The 20,805-nt window shown below is 45.7% G+C and overlaps 1 protein-coding gene across 1 annotated transcript in view; it reads left to right on the forward strand.

Moving 5' to 3' along the window:
- LOC126190587 (matrix metalloproteinase-2-like) overlaps positions 1-20,805 on the forward strand; it is a 903,752-nt gene that overhangs the window by 577,031 nt on the left and 305,916 nt on the right. The window contains exon 3 of the mRNA XM_049931032.1: positions 7,232-7,419. Coding sequence (XP_049786989.1) covers positions 7,232-7,419 — 188 coding nt within the window. The remainder of the gene's footprint in view (positions 1-7,231; positions 7,420-20,805) is intronic.

Genomic DNA, 20,805 nt, shown 5'->3' on the forward strand with positions numbered 1-20,805 from the left:
GGATGTGTGTGATGTCCTTAGGTTAGTTAGGTTTAAGTAGTTCTAAGTTCTAGGGGACTGATGACCTCAGAAGTTAAGTCCCATAGTGCTCAGAGCCAACTGGTTCACTCCTTTAGGTACGTACGCTCTCGGAAATGTAAAAATCGAGGGTACCATAAAGTGAACTTAAATATCGCTTTAGCAGCCGTGTCTGTTTGCCGGAAAGCCATGAAGGTGTTACGGCTAGTGTTGGCCGTTTGGATGGGCTTGCGCGTTGAGGATGGCAGCCAGGCGCTCGCGGAGCGAGTGGGGGGCGGTGAGGCGTGTCAGTGCGCACGACACGTCTGCTCGACGCAGCGTGCCCCGGGGGCAGACAGGCAGCGCCCTTCGCACCACCACCCTCACCCCACCCCCTTCTCCTGGCCCTTACCCTGCAGGACCCACATCAACTCGAGCAGTGCTGCGGGCGCCACCGACACGGCCCCCTGCTCCTCTTCACTGGCGTGCTATGAGAACGGCGGGCGCCAGGAGCAGGTTCCGTACGCGACAGCCTGAAGTTTTCCCTATATTTCCTAATTTTGTACCTGAGGATGTGCTTCTGTTCGAAGCGCTCCTTCGTCTCATCTCCGAAGAAGTAGTGGCGAAGTATTAGTCAATCTCGGGGCGCGAGACAAATTAGGCGACTCCTTAATCATTAGCCATATTGGCAGATTCGTTTTTCGTGACCATTAGCATAAATGATACAGAAGATGACCACTCAGATATTATTGACGCTACTAATAATATCAGCCAGATTATCGCTAAGTTACATAAATACACTGGAGAGCCAAAGAAACTAGTACAGCTGCCTAATATTGTGTAGGGCTCCTATGATCTCACAGAAGATCCGAAAAATTACGTGACATGGACGAATAATGTCTGAAGTAGTGCTAGAGGGAATTGATACCATGAATCCTGCAGGGCTGTCCATAATTCCGTAAGAGTACGAGGGGGTGGATATCTCTTCTGAACAGTAAGTTGCAAGGCATCCCAGATATGTCCAATAATGTTCATGTCTGAGGAGTCTGGTGGCCAGCGGAAGTATTTAGACTCAGAAGAGCGATCTTGGAGGCACTCTGTAGCAATTCTGGAGCTGTGTGGCGTCGCATTGTCCTGCTGGAATTGCCCAAGTGTGTCGGAATGCACAATGGACATGAATGGATGCAGGTGATCAGACAGGATGCTTACGTCCGTGTCACGTGTCAGAATCGTATCTACACGTATCAAGGGTCTTATATCATTCCAACTGCACACGCACCACACCATTACAGACTGTCCACCAGTTTGAACAGTCCCCTGGTGACATGCTGGGTCCATGGATTCATGAGATTGTCTCCAAACCCGTACACGTCCATCCGCTCGATACAATTTGAAATGCAACTCGTCCGACATGTTCCCAGTTATCAACAGTCTAATGTCGACATTGATGGGCCCAGGTAACTCGCAAAGCATTGTGTCGTGCAGTCATCAATGGTACACGAGTGGGCTTTCTTATCGACGAATCAGAATGTTTCTTTTTCTCTGATACTGGTCGCTTTCTCTAGAACATTCGGACGAGTTCTTTCCTTTACGAATCAGAGCCTTTACCGCTTTTAAGTAACAGGCGTTTGGGGCCGCCCAGCCACCATTCCCGTAAGAAAAAAAGCTCTGTACGGCGCCTAAGACCTCCACTGGCCATCGTTACACGGGGGCTGAAATGTTGAGACCCCTTGTATGTTGTATGTTGTATGTTAACCGGGGACCTAGAAACGACGGAGAGGCTCCGTCCCCGCCGCAGCCGCAGTGGTCCACAACCCCACGATGACAACCGCAGTCCACTTCATCCCTCCGCCACCCCACACCGAACCCAGGGTTAGTGTGCAGCTTCACTGCCAGGTGTCGATGGGAAGCTTTTGTTTTGGAACAGGTGGACTCCTCACTCCGCCCAAGCAGTTCCTATGTTGAAGGAATATAATGCTTCATGCCTTTTTGTGTCGCGTATGAATCAGGTAAAATATTAATGTAGGATTATCTTTAGTTTTCCCGTGTATCTGACAAGCCTGCTCCACCTTATGATAAGATTCATAAGCTGGTTTGTTTATTCCTTCTATTTGTTTCCCACCAGTAAATATCTTCATTAAGGGGCTATGATATTATTACGTATTCAATATCAACTTGTTGATAAAAATCGGGTTCCCGTGCACAGTAATAAATTCTGTGAATTTGTAAAAGACGTGTGTCAAGAATAATTCTGCGTAAAATCATTTCCTCCCCTCCTTCAAACAGTAGTTTTTTTAATTGAGGTGGCCCCTAACGCGCCGCTGTTGTCGCTATTGCTCCGTTTCTCGGGTTTACATGATGGCGCCACTTGGAGACGGCATTGCGAGGCCACGCCCGATGACACAGGGGCGTCGTGTAGGCATACGTTGCAAGAAATACGAGTAGCGAGATGAGGCGAGTACATGTGCGGTTTGTTGCAGACACGGGGGTGAAATCTGTACAGGGGCTGCTAGTAACACAACCATGGCTCGCTGCCAGGCCACTTGGGCGCTGCAAGTTTATCAGTGCATCTCGTCGGTTTCTTATTAGATGATTTGAAATCTTCAATTTTTATTTGGGTTTCGTTCGAAACAGAATTATGCATCATCACACTGTGCTTCCCATTGCGGTTCCTTGTGTGTATTGCACTCTTTTAATTGCGTTGTAAATAAGTTTCTCGTATTTTGCTTGATTTCTGCTCGCATCGATAATACTGGGCAGAATAAATTATTGCACATTTCTTTTGTTTCTTATAAAACAGCAGCTGGTTTCGTCGCATTGTGTTCAGTGGACTTATGTATTTTTGTTAATGGTTACGAATCTGTGCCTGAACTGCTCGGTTTAAATGCATTTTAATTATATTGTTTTTGTTCTGCTTTATTTTTCTTGGCACTGCATCCATTTTCCGTATTCTTTGATGTTTAATGGAGAACTCCGTGTTAGCAGCTATTAACAGCATTGGCATTCAACTTCCTTACATCTTTTCAGCACTGAATACATAATTTTATTTTGAACGGTGCTGTTTTTTGCCGATATGTGCCATGCATTCCACAGTGGTTTGCAGAGCACGGACACAGATGTAGATGAATATTCTTCATAGTGTTACTAACTAGAGCACTCGTCATTGTAAATGCTAAAAATGAAACATAATTTTGGATTGTACATTAAATGCGAGAAAGTATGAAAAACGGATGTGAACAAAACTAGCGTAGAATACGAACCATATAGGCACAATGTGTTTAAATTGAACAGTTCACACACGAATTCGTAAGGAGTAACATGAGTCCGTGGATTACCATGCAGCTAAACCAGTTACTGTTTTGAGTGAAGCAAAAAGAAACGTGGAATCATTTACTCCACATAATATTACAGATGTATGTAAAAAATGAAGCAGAGTGGGAACGACGTATTGACAAAGCAATTCCAAGAGCGCAATAGACACAAGAATCCGTTACCAGGAACACGATGCAATGAAAACAGCTTCTGTGCTATGTCACATCAGACAATTTTTAGGTTTTTGACATTGCTAAACCGCAATTATTTTCACTTGATAATGACCAAACGGCAGAGTTCCCAATATTGGGTTTCACAAAAAAAAAAAAAAAAAAAAAAAAAAAAAAAAAAAAAAAAAAAAAAAAAAAAAAAAAAGATTTTTATAACCAAAAGGCGACCACGATGTCATTTAGACAAGTTTTACATGATTGCCAACTTCAGCTATGAGTGGTTTAATCTTACTTTTGGTTGAGATTTCTTGAACATATTATTTTGCAAGGTAACGAAAACGTTTCCAGGTACACATTTTAGCGGCACACTACCAGACAGAGCCATGAAGTATAAACTTTCAATATCATCCTCTAATAACCATATTTCACAAAGCAAGATTACGGATTTTGTCACCATACACTGAGGTGACCAAAGTCATGGGTTACCTCCTGATATCGTGTCGGATCTTCTTTTGCCCGGCGTACTGCAGCAGCTCGACGTGGCATACACTCAACAAATCGTTGAAAGTCCCCTGCAAAAATACGGAGCCATGCTGCCTCTAGAGCCGTCAATAATTGAGAAAGTGTTGCCGGTGCAGAATTTTGGGCACGTCCTGACCTCTCGATTATGTCCCATGGATGTTCCATGAGATTCATGTCGGGAGATCTGGGTAGTAAAATCATTCACTCGAACCGTCCACAATATAGCGGTGCGGAATGGCCACGCGGTTTGAGGCGCCATGTCGCGTATTGCGCGGCCCCTCCCGCCGGAGGTTCGAGTCCTCCCTAGGGCATGGGTGTGTGTGTTGTTCTCTGCATAAAGCCCAGTTTACACGACGACATTGTGTGGCGCCACTCGTTGCGTGGAATGGGTTGCACGCAAATGATTTCATATTTAATTGTAGACACGGCGAAACCAGTATACAGTTTCGTCGTTTTGTGGGTCCCTAAGTCGTGTCTGAAATGAAAGTTTTGGCAGATGCACGTCGCACGAGTTGTGATGGAGTTAAAGTTTGTTGCATGGAATAGATGCATAAGAAAAAAAATAAGATACGTTTTTTGATTCGTGACTGCATGAAGAAAAGACGTCAGCTCGGTTGCTCAGCACCCTTGCTGAAATAATTTGTAACGGAAGATCCAAGAAGTTCTTTTAAGTACGTTAGAATGTAACCATAACTGTTCACGTTTCTTCTAAATGGAGTTAATTATGCGATAAGGAATAAAGGTACTGTAATGCATGAAGCACTGTCACCAGAACTGAAATTACATATCATGTTGCGTGCATTACAATCGATAACACTAGGCATGCTATAAGATGCGGTTTTATTTGGAGATGACACTTTTTCATTAACACCAATAATTATTAACATTAACAGTAATTATTAACATTAGCAACAATAATTACTCGAAGCAGGCCGCATTAAGAAGAGAATGGTTCGCAAACTACTCTCTTGAAGATAGATTTTTACAGTGGCAATATTTCAAAATTCTAACGTATGTGAATGAGGAGCACTGCAGCGACGTTTCAAATAGATGAATATTGAAATAAGAATACAGCTTCTTGAATTTTTGTAGCCTTCCTTCCAGTCAACCATATTCCTTAATATTCCTTAACAAAGAGTTGGCCAACTCGAACGATGAGATTTTAGTCTTGTACACGAGAGCATTGCCACAGCTAGAATTACACTTGCTTGTATTTTTCTTAATTCAGTTTTATAAGTGCTCGAAGCTCGATAAATTTTGCCCTGCAGCTCAGGTATTGTCAAACCATCTATGTTATGATCGCAAATGACGGTCTCAGTGGCAGCAATATGATGCTTATTTTTGTAGTCAGCATCACTGAAATCCCACAAACACCTATGCAAAGCAAAGAAATCGAAAAAGCGAACATTCTTCTCCGTTCCCCACTTCATATTTCAGTTTGTCTACACCTTAAAACTCATGCAACCAGTATCACCAAAGTTGTAACACGCCGAAAGTGTTTAGTTTCACCAACGAGTTGCGCAAACGCATGGTGCGCATGCGCAGTGGCCGGTAGCTCAGTTACCTGCAACCTAGTGTCGTCGTGTAAACTAGGATCAACTTCGTTTAAGTAGTGTGTAAGTCTATGGACCGATGACCTCAGCAGTTTGTTCCCTTAGGAATTCATACACACATTTTCACATTATTCTTCAGACCGATTGCGAATAATTATGGCCGGGTGACTTGGCGCATTGTCATTCATAAAAAATTCGACCGTTGTTTGGGAACATGAAGTCCATGAATGGCTGCAAGTGGTCTCCAAGTAGCCGAACTTCTAGCGGACCCAGTCCATTCCATGTTAGCACAGCCCACACCATTATGGAGACACCACTAGCCTTCACAGTCCCTTAGTCTGGGTCCATGGCTTCGTGGGGTCTGCTCCATACTCGGACCTTACTATCAGCTCTTACCAACTGAAACTGGAACTCATCTGACTAGGCCACGGTTTTCCATTCGATTGGTGCAACCGATATGGTCACGTGCCCGTGAGAGGAGCTGCAGGCGATGTTGTGCTGTTAGCAAAGACACTCGCGACGGTCGGCTGCAGCCATAGCCTATTAACGAAAACTTCGCGGCACTGTCCTAACAGATACGTTCATCGTATGTGTCACATTGATTTCTGCGGTTATTTCGCATAGTGTTGCTTGTCTGTTAGTACTGACAACTCTTCGCAAACGACGCTGCTCTCGGCCGTTAAGTGAATGCCGTCGGCCACTGGTTGTCCTTGATGAGAAGTAATGCCTGTAATTTGGTATTCTCGCCGCACTCTTGACGCTAGGGATCTTGGCGTAATGAATTCCCCGACGATTTCCGGAATGGAAGGTCCCATACTGCCGAAACATTGGTATTTGAAAGAAGCAATTTCCTGTCACCAGAAACTGGAAATACTTACCATGGGCCGGCCGTTGTGGCCGAGCGGTTCTAGGCGCTTCAGTATGGAACCGCGCAACCGCTACGGTCGCAGGTTCGAATCCTGCCTAGGGCATGGATGTGTGTGATGTCCTTAGGTTAGTTAGGTTTAAGTAGTTCTAAGTTACAGGGGACTGATGACCTCAGATGTTAAGTCCCATAGCGCTCAGAGTCGTTTGAACCATTTGAACTTACCATGGGATGGGGAATCAGTTGTTGAAGAGGAAAAGATTACCCGGTGAGGAGGATAGGAATGTCGTGATACGAGGATGGAGGACTAGTGCGTAGCAGCAGTGGGGTAGGAGCGAGTGATGGGACAGAAGAGGGGGGGGGGAAGTAGATGGGGGAATGGGTAACACTAATAGCTGCTGTGGAAAGGTTGGGGTGGAGAAAGATAGGCAGATAAGAAAAACGAAGGGGATAAGAGAATGTGAGGAAGGGAGGGATAAGGTGGACTGGTCGGGGTGGAGTTCACATCAGGGTCGGGAAGATGATTGAAGTTTCTTTGGGAAAGTGTGCAGATGGCGTTCGTGGGATGTCTTGACAAAGACGCGGCAGCACATGACAGATCAGCCAATGCACTGCCCTTTTATACTTCGTGTACGCGGTACCACAGCCATTCGTGTATATGCCTATCGCTATCCCATGTCTTGTCACCTCAGTGTGTTTTGCCGTATCCGAAATTCACTGTCAGGCGACAAGCAGCACTTTTGTTGTTGTCTGTTTCTTTATCGTAATACGGGTCTCGCAGTTGTTATAGCCTGGTGCGGTGTGTGTCGCAGAGGTACGGCCACATTCCGGTGACGGGCGAGCTGGACGAGGAGACGCGCCGGCTGCTGCAGAGGCCGCGCTGCGCCGTGGCCGACGTGCCGTACCGGGAGCAGACGCTGCGCTGGGGCCGCCGCAAGCACCGCCACAAGCGCTACTCTCTGCAGGGCAACGTCTGGCCCACCACCAACCTCACCTGGAGGTACGTGCCAGCCAGCACCTGGTCAATGCCGGGGGCGCTAATGAGGGACTTGGCGCGCTCAGCAGCACTACCGTCAACTCCCCTGTTGGATATCAACACACACATCTCATACTTCGAGCGATGTCTGTACTCACAAGCGAAATTGTTACGACTATAGTCCGGGAAAGAGTATTAGCAATTTTCTGTAGACTGTCTGGCTATTGTGGTTCTATCATATTACTTCCCTGAAGTGATATGATGCACGATGTTGTTACTATCGATGAAATCGTGAAATACGAGGTGCATTCAAGTTCTAAGGCCTCCGATTTCTTTTCTAATTAACTACTCACCCGAAATCGATGAAACTGGCGTTACTTCTCGACGTAATTGCCCTGCAGACGTACACATTTTTCACAACGCTGACGCCATGATTCCATGGCAGCGGCGAAGGCTTCTTTAGGAGTCTGTTTTGACCACTGGAAAATCGCTGTCGCAATAGCAGCACGGCTGGTGAATGTGCAGCCACGGAGAGTGTCTTTTATTGTTGGAAAAAGCCAAAAGTCACTAGGAGCCAGGTCAGGTGAATAGGGAGCATGAGGAATCACTTCAAAGTTGTTATCACGAAGAAACTGTTGCGTAACGTTAGCTCGATGTGCGGGTGCGTTGTCTTGGTGAAACAGCACACGCGCAGCCCTTCCCGGACGTTTTTGTTGCAGTGCAGGAAGGAATTTGTTCTTCGAAACATTTTCGTAGGATGCACCTGTTACCGTAGTGCCCTTTGGAACGGAATGGGTAAGGATTACGCCCTCGCTGTCCCAGAACATGGACACCATCATTTTTTCAGCACTGGCGGTTACCCGAAATTTTTTTGGTGGCGGTGAATCTGTGTACTTCCATTGAGCTGACTGGCGCTTTCTTTCTGGATTGAAAAATGGCATCCACGTCTCATCCATTGTCACAACCGACGAAAAGAAAGTCCCATTCATGCTGTCGTTGCACGTCAACATTGCTTGGCAACATGCCACACGGGCAGCCATGTGGTCGTCTGTCAGCATTCGTGGCACCCACCTGGATGACACTTTTCGCATTTTCAGGTCGTCATGCAGGATTGTGTACACAGAACCCACAGAAATGCCAACTCTGGAGGCGATCTGTTCAACAGTCATTCGGCGATCCCCCAAAACGATTCTCTCCACTTTCTCGATCATGTCGTCAGACCGGCTTGTGCGAGCCCCAGGTTGTTTCGGTTTGTTGTCACACGATGTTCTGCCTTCATTAAACTGTCGCACCCACGAACGCACTTTCGACACATCCATAACTCCATCACCACATGTCTCCTTCAACTGTCGATGAATTTCAATTGGTTTCACACCACGCAAATTCAGAAAACGAATGATTGCACGCTGTTCAAGTAAGGAAAACGTCGCCATTTTAAGTATTTAAAACAGTTCTCATTCTCGCCGCTGGCGGTAAAATTCCATCTGCCGTACGGTGCTGCCATCTCTGGGACGTATTGACAATGAACGCGGCCTCATTTTAAAACAATGCGCATGTTTCTATCTCTTTCCAGTCCGGAGAAAAAAAATCGGAGGGCCTTAGAACTTGAATGCACCTCGTATTTTCCAATATTTTATTTCGTAAGGCTGGACATATGTAGTGTATGAGTGTTGTGTGTGTGTGTGTGTGTGTGTGTGTGTGTGTGTTTGTGTGTGTGTGTGTGTGTGTGTGTGTGAGCGCGCGCGCGTACGTAATGGAATTGAAATGGACGCAGCGTTTCTACTAGACGGGGCGCCGCTGGCAATGGCTCACACTTTGCGCCACTTGCTGGCTTGGTGGTTTCTTCTTGCAGCCGACCCCGCCTTGGAGTTACGCCGTGATGGAGTAAGGACGTCACGAAAGGAACCTAAGAAGTTAGTTAGGCTGCTGCGATATGTGAAATCTGATAACGCATCTAATGTCCATTGCCGTACGGCAGACACACAATGTTGGGGTATTTCCAAGCTGCAAATGTTGCACGAATAAATATATGCTGATAAGATAAGTTCGCTCTATCACAATTTGGAAGATGAGTACTTCTGTCCAATTTCCAGCTCAAGATCAATTGCATAAGAACGGAAGTCAACGGAGATGCGGAGATGCGGTACAGAGAGATGATAAATTTAACTTCGGAGTTATAACAGAGTCTGAACTGGTCCGCATCCCCAGAAGATTAGCAGAACACTCAGTATGTCGACACAGTTATGTGGTTCATCACTGGTAAAATCAGTTTATCAGTTACCTAGTCATGTATTAAAATCCACCAATCGTTTGGTATAACGTCGTTACGACACACAAAAGAACGGCTTTCAAAATTTTATGTTTCCTGTTTCCTTCGTGGGTGTTTAATTAGAGATGAGTTTAGGGCATCTAACAGCTAGATTACTAAGACCCACAAAATTTTTCTTGAAAAGTGAACCTAGATGCTTAACAGGTTTATTATCCTTAAATGAAAAAAATACTAAAATAAAAACGGGCCTCGCCATTTAGACAGAAGGCCCAGCGGTTAAGAAAATTTTAGAATGCGTATTGCACAGTTGCCGTAGTCAGCTAGGATAGTGGACAGGTTTCCACCCAAGCAGAGGGCAGCCCTTGTATCACAATATGAAACACATGCAGTTAAAATGTGTTATATCGAAAGCGGTCTTCCGCAAACTACAAGTACTGGCGGAGCATACTGCCAGACGGGAAAACTCTGTCAGTGTACAATGTCCCATTCGTAACATGGTGAACATCACTTCATCCCATCGCATGCATCGGGTTCGCATGCCTGGGTGGTCAGTGTCATTGACCGAGTTTGTTGTTTACCTCCTCCATTCATCCGTCTCCCCACTGACTCGTGATCTTTCTGTCCAGCCAAAAGATGATATCGCACAGGGATACGGCGCACTTAATCGCAGCGCCTCCTATACACACTACCTCGGCTATTTCCTCCGGAGAATCATTTCCCCACATCCCGACTCGTTCCAATCGCAAACATGGTGTAAGAATTTTTCGCCGTCATCGTTTAGCCGCCTAGACAAATTTCGGTGTAAAGTTCCCGATCGCCAGAATTTGTGCCAATTTCCTGGTCTAAACTCCAAACCTTTCCGCTGTCTCTCACGACTGAGGTCGTGTGAAGTTGCTGACGGTAATCGGCCCTTAGAATGGGGATGTTAAGCTCGGCTGTCTCCGTGGTACTTTCGAAGAGCAGTAAGCTTTCTGCCGGCACCGGGTTTCATCATCCTCTCCCTACTCTCTCGTCATCGTCAACAACGCAAACACGATACTACTACTTTACACATTATCAGCTGTCCACTCTCGACATGTACACTTACGGCACTAGACTGAGAGTGATTAAGCAGAGATCGCAAAGTTCAGGAGTAGATAATACCAACCGAATTAGGCGGCTAGGGCTATCTCTACTTATCGCTCAGCGAACAATTGTGTATGACTAGATGACAATGAAACTCGAAGGCTTATTTAAATTGCTTGCTTTCACTGTATTATATCTTATGGTCTTACATTTTGAAGCTACTCTGTGCATTCAGCAAGGGTAATCTTAGCCCAGGAACCGCCTCGAATCTGGTCTGTGGTGTCAGTTTGGGAATTTCGCAATGACCGCTGTTTGGGTCTCTCGGAAATCTAACTTTGCCCTCCCAGTACCAGTATTTCCTAGCGTGATTTGTTGTTGAGAATAGTGACTCATTCAAAAGAAACTACAACAGTTGTTTTGTGAACACTAGACGGAAGAACGATACGCACTTCCTTGAATTGTGTACAGAAAAGTGTGCGCGAGTCAGCATGTTTAGTTTTCCACGGGCTGCCAGAGTAACTGAAAAAAATGAGTGCTAAACCCGAAGTACTCAAATCTAAGCTTAAAAAGGTTTGCTTACGGCACATTCCTTTTATTCTGAAGAGGGTTGCCTGGAGTAGCTGAGAACTTTTTTCTGTTATGTGTTATTTACTCATAAAGTCTTTGTTTTTTCGTTGTTTTGTTAGTTCTTTTAAGCCTTTGTTTATTAAATTTCTAATCAGTATTCTGTTAACTGTGTACTGGCTCGTTTCATGACCAAGTAGCTCTGACTCGCACGCTCCCACAAAACTTGATAAATAAATAAATAAATGGAAGTCAATGTCTTGGTCACGTGCAACCAAGACATTAGCCTCCGCAATCTAATCCGTTAGAAAGGTCACAAGTCTCCTACTCAGGTTCAGACGGCCTCATTTCACGAATTCTGAGTTTCACTTTACTTCTTACGGTAAACTGGCATATTCACGAACCTCACGCTAGTTCCAGCCAGAGGTCAAAAGGTCCTATCTGCCGTATTCCGCGTCACGCCTTTATATTATCTTTAAATGTTCTAGATCCCACTGACGATGCCTTAAAGTGAAAAAGGCGAAACGCGTCTGTGAGAAATAAAACACAGTGCAGCAAGAAAAGGCGGTTTTTATTTACGAAACAAATATATTTATTTCACTTACGTATTGTGTAAATCGGTATTAGTGAGTGCCAGCAACCTGAAATCTGCTAGTACTCCTAATGCTGCTGCTACTGCTACTGCCACTACCCCTACTGTTACCACCACCATACAAAAGGCAAGCATCGGAGACAAATGTTAGCTACTATAACTAAGCATCACCTCGTACCAAACCGCAATGCTAATGATTTCACTTATTACCTTCCATAAGTTACGACCAGAGCTTCTTGTCTACTATTTTACGGTGATCTGTCTTCAGAAATTCCCTTCCAAAATCCCTCAAATGGTACAGGTACTTTCTCAGTCGCCATGACGCGAGACAGATCATCACATGGCTGCAGATCACTTAGGAACGAAGACTTCACAGACTGTTTTCCTCTGTGTTGTGGTGTTCGAAAGCAAAAATAAAATCGTGCACTTCATTCAGATGCAGTCCACAGCACAAAACATAAACAGAGGCAAGGCATCACTGGCGTAGGATTTAATACATGAGTCGGCACTGCAAATCAGAGCCGGCCGGTGTGGCCGAGCGGTTCTAGGCGCTTCTGTCTGGAACAGCGCGACCGTTACGGTCGCAGGTTCGAATCCTGCCTCGGGCATGGATGTGAGTGATGTCCTTAGGTTAGTCAGGTTTAAGTAGTTCTAAGTTCTAGGTGACTGATGACTTCAGATGTTAAGTCCCATAGTGCTCAGAGCCATTTTTTGCAAATCAGACAGCAACATCCTGCATATGCACAGACGGAAGAAAGACGTATGTTGCATGATATAACGAAAGTTGGTAGGCGTATTTCTACAGCTGGAAGATAATATCTATTAAAATTTTCGCCAGTCGATAAGAGTGGCGCTAGCAGGGCGACTATGAAGATGCAAATCAGGTTTGCTTTAAATACCCGCTGTAACAGTCGTGAGCGTTAGTTACCATTGAGACTGGACGTAGTGAGTTGATGTTAGTCAAGAATGCCTTTATGGCGACATAGACGCCATTATCAACACCTCACTGAGTTTGAACGAGGTAGTGAATTGGGCTACGACAAGTTGTATGTTCCTTCTGCGATATTGCAGAAAGACGTGGTAGGAATGTAGCCACTGCGCACCATTGATGGCAGCGGTGGTCGCGGGAAGACCGGACTCCCGGACGACCACGTAGCACTACCCAGAGAGAAGATCATCGTGTTCGTCGCATGGCTCTGGCGCATCGTACAGCATCTGCAGCAGCAATTTGAGCAGCAGTTGGCACTACAGTGACGCAATGAAATGTTACAAATAGATTACTTCAAGGACAGTTCCCATTCTGACGATCTGTAGCGCGCATTCCACTAACCCTAAACCACCGCCATTCGCGACTTCCGTGGTGTCAAGCTAGAGCTTGTTTGAGAGCAAAGTTGACGTTTTTTGCGATTTCTGATGAAAGCTGCAGTCCGAAAACAAAGGAAGTAGGTTACAGTATACTTGTTCGCCCACTGCTTGAATACTGCTCACTGGTGTGGGATCCGTACCAGATAGGGTTGATAGAAGAGATAGAGAAGATCCAGCGGAGAGCAGCGCGCTTCGTTACAGGATCATTTAGTAATCGCGAAAGCGTTACGGAGATGATAGATAAACTCCAGTGGAAGACTCTGCAGGAGAGACGCTCAGTAGCTCGGAACGGGCTTTTGTTGAAGTTTCGAGAACATACCTTCACCGAGGAGTCAAGCAGTATATTGCTCCCTCCTAACTATATCTCGCGAAGAGACCATGAGGATAAAATCAGAGTGATTAGAGCCCACAAAGAGGCATACCGACAAATCATTCTTTCCACTAACAATACGAGACTGGAATGGAAGGGAGAACCGATGGAGGTACTCAAGGTACGCCCCGCCACACACCGTCAGTTAGCTTGGGGAGTATAGATATAGATGTAGATGCCTCAGTGGCAGCGATGGACTTGTAGTGGTTATAAGGAAGTCAATTGAGCGCTTGCAATCAACCTGTTTACAAGCTAGACACACTGTATCTAATTTGGAGCGGTGGTCTGGGATGCGATTTCGTATCACAGCAGGAGCACCGTCGTTGTTATTCCACGCACCATGACTGCAAATCTGTGCATCAGTCTGGTGATTCGACCTTTTGTGTTGCTACTCATAAACAGCACTCCAGGGGGTGTTTTCCAGCAAGATAACGCTCGACCACATACCGCTGTTGTACCCCAACATGCTCTACAGAGTGTCGACATGTTGCCTTGGCTTGTTCGATCACGTGGGCTGTCCCTTATCGAAAACGTATGGGACTACATCGGGCGACAACTTCAGGGTCATTCACAAAACAGCAGTAACCGTCCCTGTACTGACCCGCCAAGTGCAACAGGCATGGAACTCCACCCTATAAACTGACTTCCGGTACCTGTACAACACCATGCATGCACGTTTGCATGCTTGCATTAAACATTCTGGCGGCTTCACCGGTTATTCATGTTCCAGAGTGCCATATTTCTAATGGCGTATCTCGCGCTTACATTAACCAGTGAACTTACAATGATAATCGAATGTTTTACATAGACAAATGTATTCTTGAGATTCCATTGCTCTACATAAATTATTTATTTGTGTCGCGAGTTTTTCCGTCATTGTATATCCTATACGTATTTACTTCTGGAATCAACAGCTACTTCGCATTAGCTTCGCTGCTTGTCGTTGCTGGTCTTCTTCCGCCCGAAACCCCAGTCCCTGCTGCCGCTGCTTCACAGGTGGAATTCTGGCCTTACCGGTGAGATGCGCATTCTCGCTGCATCTAGTTATTCGCGCAGCAGAACGGGAGCTGATTTCTCCGCGTGTCCCGGAATTACTGGCAACGACCGCGCGCCCTTAGCGTGGGTCAGTAGCTGCCGGCGCGGCTCAAGGGCAGCCGCGCAGAAGGCAGCGGCGGCAGCGGCAGCGGCAGCCGGCGGTAGGCCGGTCACGTAGCGTGGCCAGCGCGGCGCGTACCGCCGGACACGGGGCACGGCTCTCGCTTAGGAATCGACGCGCTTCTTACTGCACGCCGATGCGGGCAGCACCTGTTACCCGCCAGCTACTCAACAGCCGGGGCTCTCCAGCCACAGTTCACTGCTCCGTCTGCACTCTGTCACGTCCTGGTTTCAATGGTATATTATAAGAGTTTAAATTCATCGGCACCTTACATCTCTATGATTACGAGGTTTGTCCGGAAAATCTACGTCTACATCCATACTCCGGAAGCCACCTGACGGTTTGTGGCGGAGGGTACCCTGAGTACCTCTATCGGTTCTCCCTTCTATTCCAATCTCGTATTGTTCCTGGAAAGAAGGATTGTCGGTATGCTTCTGTGGGGGCTCTAATCTCTGATTTTATCCTCGTGCTCTCTTCGCGAGATATACGTAGGAGGGAACAATATACTGCTTGACTCTTCGGTGAAGGTATGTTCTCGAAACGTTAACAAAAGCCCGTACCGAGCTACTGAGAGTCTCTCCTGCAGAGTCTTCCACTGGAGTTTATCTATCATCTCCGTAACACTTTCGCGATTACTAAATGATCCTGTAACGAAGCGCGCTGCTCTCCGCTGGATCTTCTCTATCTCTTATATCAACCCTATCTGGTACGGATCCCACACTGGTGAGCAGTATTCAAGCAGTGGGCGAACGAGCGTACTGTAACCTACTTCCTTTGTTTTCGGATTGCATTTCCTTAGGATCTTTCCAATGAATCTCAGTCTGACATCTGCTTTACCGACGATCAACATTATATGATCATTCCATTTTAAATCACTCCTAATGCGTACTCCCAGATAATTTATGGAATTAACTGCTTCCAGTTGCTGACCTGCTATTTTGTACCAAAATGATAAGAGAACTATCTTTCTATGTATTCACAGCACATTACACTTGTCTACATTGAGATTCAATTGCCATTCCCTGCACCATGCGTCAATTCGCTGCAGATCCTCCTGCATTTCAGTACAATTTTCCATTGTTACAACCTCTCGATACACCACAACATCATCCGCAAAAAGCCTCAGTGAACTTCCGATGTCATCCACAAGGTCATTTATGTATATTGTGAACAGCAACGGTCCTATGACACTCCCCTGCGGCACACCTGAAATCACTCTTACTTCGTAAGACTTCTCTCCATTGAGAATCACATGCTGCGTTCTGTTATCTAGGAACCCTTCAATCCAATAACACAATTGGTCTAATAGTCAATATGCTCTTACTTTGTTCATTTAACGACTGCGGGGAACTGTATCGAACGCCTTGCGGAAGTCAAGAAACACGGCATCTACCTGTGAACTCGTGTCTATGGCTCTCTGAGTCTCGTGGATGAATAGCGCGAGCTGGGTTTCACACGACCGTCTTTTTCGAAACCCATGCTGATTCCTACAAAGTAGATTTCTAGTCTCCAGAAAAGTCATTATACTCGAACATAATACGTGTTCCAAAATTCTATAACTGATCGACGTTAGAGATATAGGTCTATAGTTGTGCACATCAGTTCGACGTCCCTTCTTGAAAACGGGGATGACCTGTGCCCTTTTCCAATCCTTTGGAACGCTACGCTCGTCTAGAGACCTACGGTACACCGCTGCAAGAAGAGGGGCAAGTTCCTTCGCGTACTCTGTGTAAAATCGAACTGGTATCCCATCAGGTCCAGCGGCCTTTCCTCTTTTGAGCGATTTTAATTGTTTTTCGATCCCTCTGTCGTCTATTTCGATATCTACGATTTTGTCATCTGTGCGACAATCTAGAGAAGGAACTACAGTCCAGTCTTCCTCTGTGAAACAGCTTTGGAAAAAGACATTTAGTATTTCGGCCTTTAGTCTGTCGTCCTCTGTTTCAGTACAATTTTGGTCACAGAGTGTCTGGACATTTTGTTTTGATCCACCTACCGCTTTGACATAAGACCAAAATTTCTTAGGATTTTCTGTCAAGTCAGTACATAGAACTTTACTTTCGAATTCATTGAACGCCTCTCGCATAGCCCTCCTCACACTACATTTCGCTTCGCGTAATGTTTGTTTGTCTGCAAGGCTTTGGCTATGTTTATGTTTGCTGTGAAATTCCCTTTGCTTCCGCAGCAGTTTCCTAACTCGGTTGTTGTACCACGGTGGCTCTTTTCCATCTCTAATGATCTTGCTTGGCAAATACGTATAAAAGTTGAATAATAACTTAATTTTACAATTATTCAGGTATTACAATATGATCTCCTTCAAAGTAATCGCCCTGAGACGCTATACACTTATGCCAACGCCGTTTCCACTGCTGATAACATTGTTGAAAGTCTTCAATTGTGATGTTCAGTTGCCGTGTCGTTTCCGCCTTGATGGCTTCCACATCTCCCAAGTGCCGCCCCCGAAGCACCATTTTGCATTTCGGGACCATGAAGAAGTCACCCTGGGCTAATTCGGGTGAATAAGGCGGGTGGTCTGTCACGGTGATTGAGCTTCGGGCAAAAAACTCGTGCACAACGAGCTACGTGTGAGCGGGCGCATTGTCGTGATGAAGGATCCACCTGCCCCCTTTTGCCAACTCCGGTCGAACTCCGGCCACACGAGCTCTGACACGTGTCAGAACTTCAACGTAAAAATTTCCGTTCACTCTCTGGCCGGGAGGGACAAATTCCTTGCGAACAATGCCCCTAGAATCAAAGAAAACAATCAACATTGTCTTCACATTGGACCTTGATTTTCGCGACTTTTTTGTTCTCGGTTCTCCTGCTAGTTACCATTCCTTGCTTTGAGATTTGAACTCCACATCAAATTCGTAAAACCAGGACTCGTCTCCAGTGATGACTCGGTTGAGAAAGTCCCTTCGTTTCTCTGCTTCCAACCAATCCTCACAGCACTCAACCCTCTTTGCTTTCTGTTCTGGCGTCAAGAGCCTCGGTACGATTTTCGCACACAATTTCTTCATTTCAAGTTTTTGTGTCAGGGTTTCGTGAACGATTGTTTTGGCGATTGACAGCTCGTCAGCAATCATTCTGTCTATCTACGGTCTTTAAGAACACAAGCCCGAATTCGTTCATCATTTGCATCGGAACTCGATGTCGACGGGCGTCCTGGGCGAGGGTCATCGTTCACTTCTTCTCGGCCATCCCGGAACCTTTTTAACCACTTGTTCACGGTTGGTTCCTTCAGAGAATTGTCTTCGTAAACCTGTTTCAAACACTCAAAAATCTCACGGCCATCCTTCCTAGCTTTGCAAGAAACTTGATGTTGACGCGCTGTTCCTCAATCAGAGAGAGCTCCATGCCTACGGCAGGTGAAAAAGGGTAACTGTCAACAAGCTGCCGCACACTCCCACCTTCACGCAGAGTGCTCTGACGCGAACTGAGCGTTGATGGGATTGATTACAGCAGTAGTCTCACCTGGCGGTGACTGCAACTTGTAACATAAAGACATTATTCAGCTTTTATACGTATTTTCCGGACAAACCTGTACACAATCAACTACCTGGTAGACGCTTCATCGATTAACCTTCAAGCTACATTCTACCGCTCCGCTCTCGAACAGTGCGTGGAAAAAACTAACACTTAAAACTTTCTGTGCGACTCTACATCTACATCTACATGGATACTCAGCAAATCACATTTAAGTGCCTGGCAGAGGGTTCATCGAACCACTTTCACAGTTCTTTCAATCTCGTATAGCGCGAAAACAACGAACACCTATATCTTTCCGTACGAGCTCTGATTTCCCTTATTTTATCGTGGTGATCGTTCCTCCCTATGTAGGTCGGCGTCAAAAAAATATTTTCGCATTCGGAGGAGAAAGTTGGTGACTGAAATTTCGTGAGAATATTTCGTCGCAACGAAAAACGACTTTCTTTTAATGATGTCCAGCCCAAATCCTGTATCATTTCTGTGACACTCTCTCCCATATTTCGCGATAATACAAAACGTTCTGCCCTTCTTTGAGCTTTTTCGATGTACTCCGCCAGTACTATCTGGCAAGGATCCCACACCGTGCAGCAGTATTATAAACGAGGACGGACTAGCTTAGTGTAGGCAGTCTCCTTAGTAGATCTGTTACACTTTCTAAGTGTCCTACCAATAAAACGCAGTCTCTGGTTAACCTTCCCCACAACATTTTCTACGTGTTCCTTCCAATTTAAGTTGTTCGTAATTGTAATACCTAGGTATTTAGTTGAATTTACGGCCTTTAGATTAGACTGATTTATCGTGTAACCGAAGTTTAACGAGTTCCTTTTAGCACTCATGTTGATGACCTCACACTTTTCGTTATTTAAGGTCAACTGCCAATTTTCGCAGCATTCAGATATCTTTTCTAAATCGTTTTGCAATTTGTTTTTATCTTCCTATGACTTTATTAGTCGATAAACAACTCAAGACGCAAACAACTCAAGGCGGCTGTTCAGATTATCTCCCAAATCGTATATATAGATAAGGAACAGCAAAGGGCCAATAACACTACCTTGTGGAACGCCAGAAATCACTTCTGTTTTACTCGATGACTTTCCGTCAATTACTACGAACTGTGACCTCTCTGACATTAAATCACAAATCCAGTCACATAACTGAAATGATATTCCATAAGCACGCAATTTCATTACAAGCCGCTTCTGTGTTTTATTTTATTATGATGATCATTCCTCCCTATTTATGTGGTCGCCACAAAAATATTTTTATGCTCTGAAATTTCATGATAAGATCCTGCCGCAACGAAAACCGCCAATGATTGCACTCCAATTCGGGCGCATATCGGTGGCACTCTCCGTTATTTCGCGACAGTAAAAGACGAGCGCCCCTTCTTTGAACTTTTCCAATGTCCTCCGTCAAACCTATCTGACGCGGATCCCACAGCGCACAGAATAGTCCCTACAGGGTGGACAAGCATAGTGTAAGCAATCACTTTAGTAGACCTGTTGAATTTTCCAAGTGTTCTGCCAACAAAACAGTCTTTGGTTTGCTTTCCCCGCAACATTATTTGCGTGATCGTTCCAATTTAAGTTACTTAAGTACACTCATGCTCATAAATTAAGGATAATTGCACAATGTGGTGCCACATAACGTGCCACTACACAAAACTGCCACTAATAGCATAGGCACATAGGGAACACACGCGACACAGATCTGTAAGTCCACGGTATTGGTGATAAGTTGAGAAAACGGTCCCGAAACACGTACGCTACAAAACGCCACTGTTTCCTACGCATGTACCGCAACATCAATATGGGATATGATCACCATGCACACGTACACAGGCCGCACAATGGGTTAGCGTACTCTGGATCAGGTGGTTGAGCAGTTGCTGGGGTCTTGCACCAGTGCCTGTCGGAGCTACTGAAGTGTCCTAGGGGTTTGAAGACGTGCAGCGATACGTCGACCGAGAGCATCCCAGACGTGCTCGATGGGGTTTAGGTCTGGAGAACAGGCAGGCCACTCCATTCGTCTGATATCTCCTGTTTCAAGGTAATCCTCCACAATGGCAGCTCGGTGGGGCCTTGCGTTATCATCCAACAGGAGGAAGGTGGGATCCACTGCACCCCTGAAAAGGCGGACATACTGGTGCAAACTGGCGTCCCGATATACCTGACCTGTTATACTTCATCGGTCAAAGACATGCAGGGGTGTACGTGCACCAATCATAATCCTGCCCCGCACCATCAAACCGCGACCTCCATACAGGTCCCTTTCAAGGACATTAAGGGATTGATATCTGGTTCCTGGTTCACGCCAGATGAAAACCCGGCGAGAATCATTGTTCAGACTATACCTCGACTCGCCCGTGAACGTAACCTGGGACCACTGTTCCAATGACCATGTACTTTGTTCTTGACACCAGGCTTTACGGGCTCTCCTCTGACCAGGGGTCAGTGGAATGCACCTTGCAGGTCACTGGGCGAATTAACTATGTCTGTTCAGTCGTCTGTAGACCGTGTGTCTCGAGACAACTGTTCCAG

The sequence above is a fragment of the Schistocerca cancellata genome, chromosome 1 (assembly GCF_023864275.1).
Source record: "Schistocerca cancellata isolate TAMUIC-IGC-003103 chromosome 1, iqSchCanc2.1, whole genome shotgun sequence".
NCBI classification, from domain to species: Eukaryota; Metazoa; Arthropoda; class Insecta; order Orthoptera; family Acrididae; genus Schistocerca; species Schistocerca cancellata.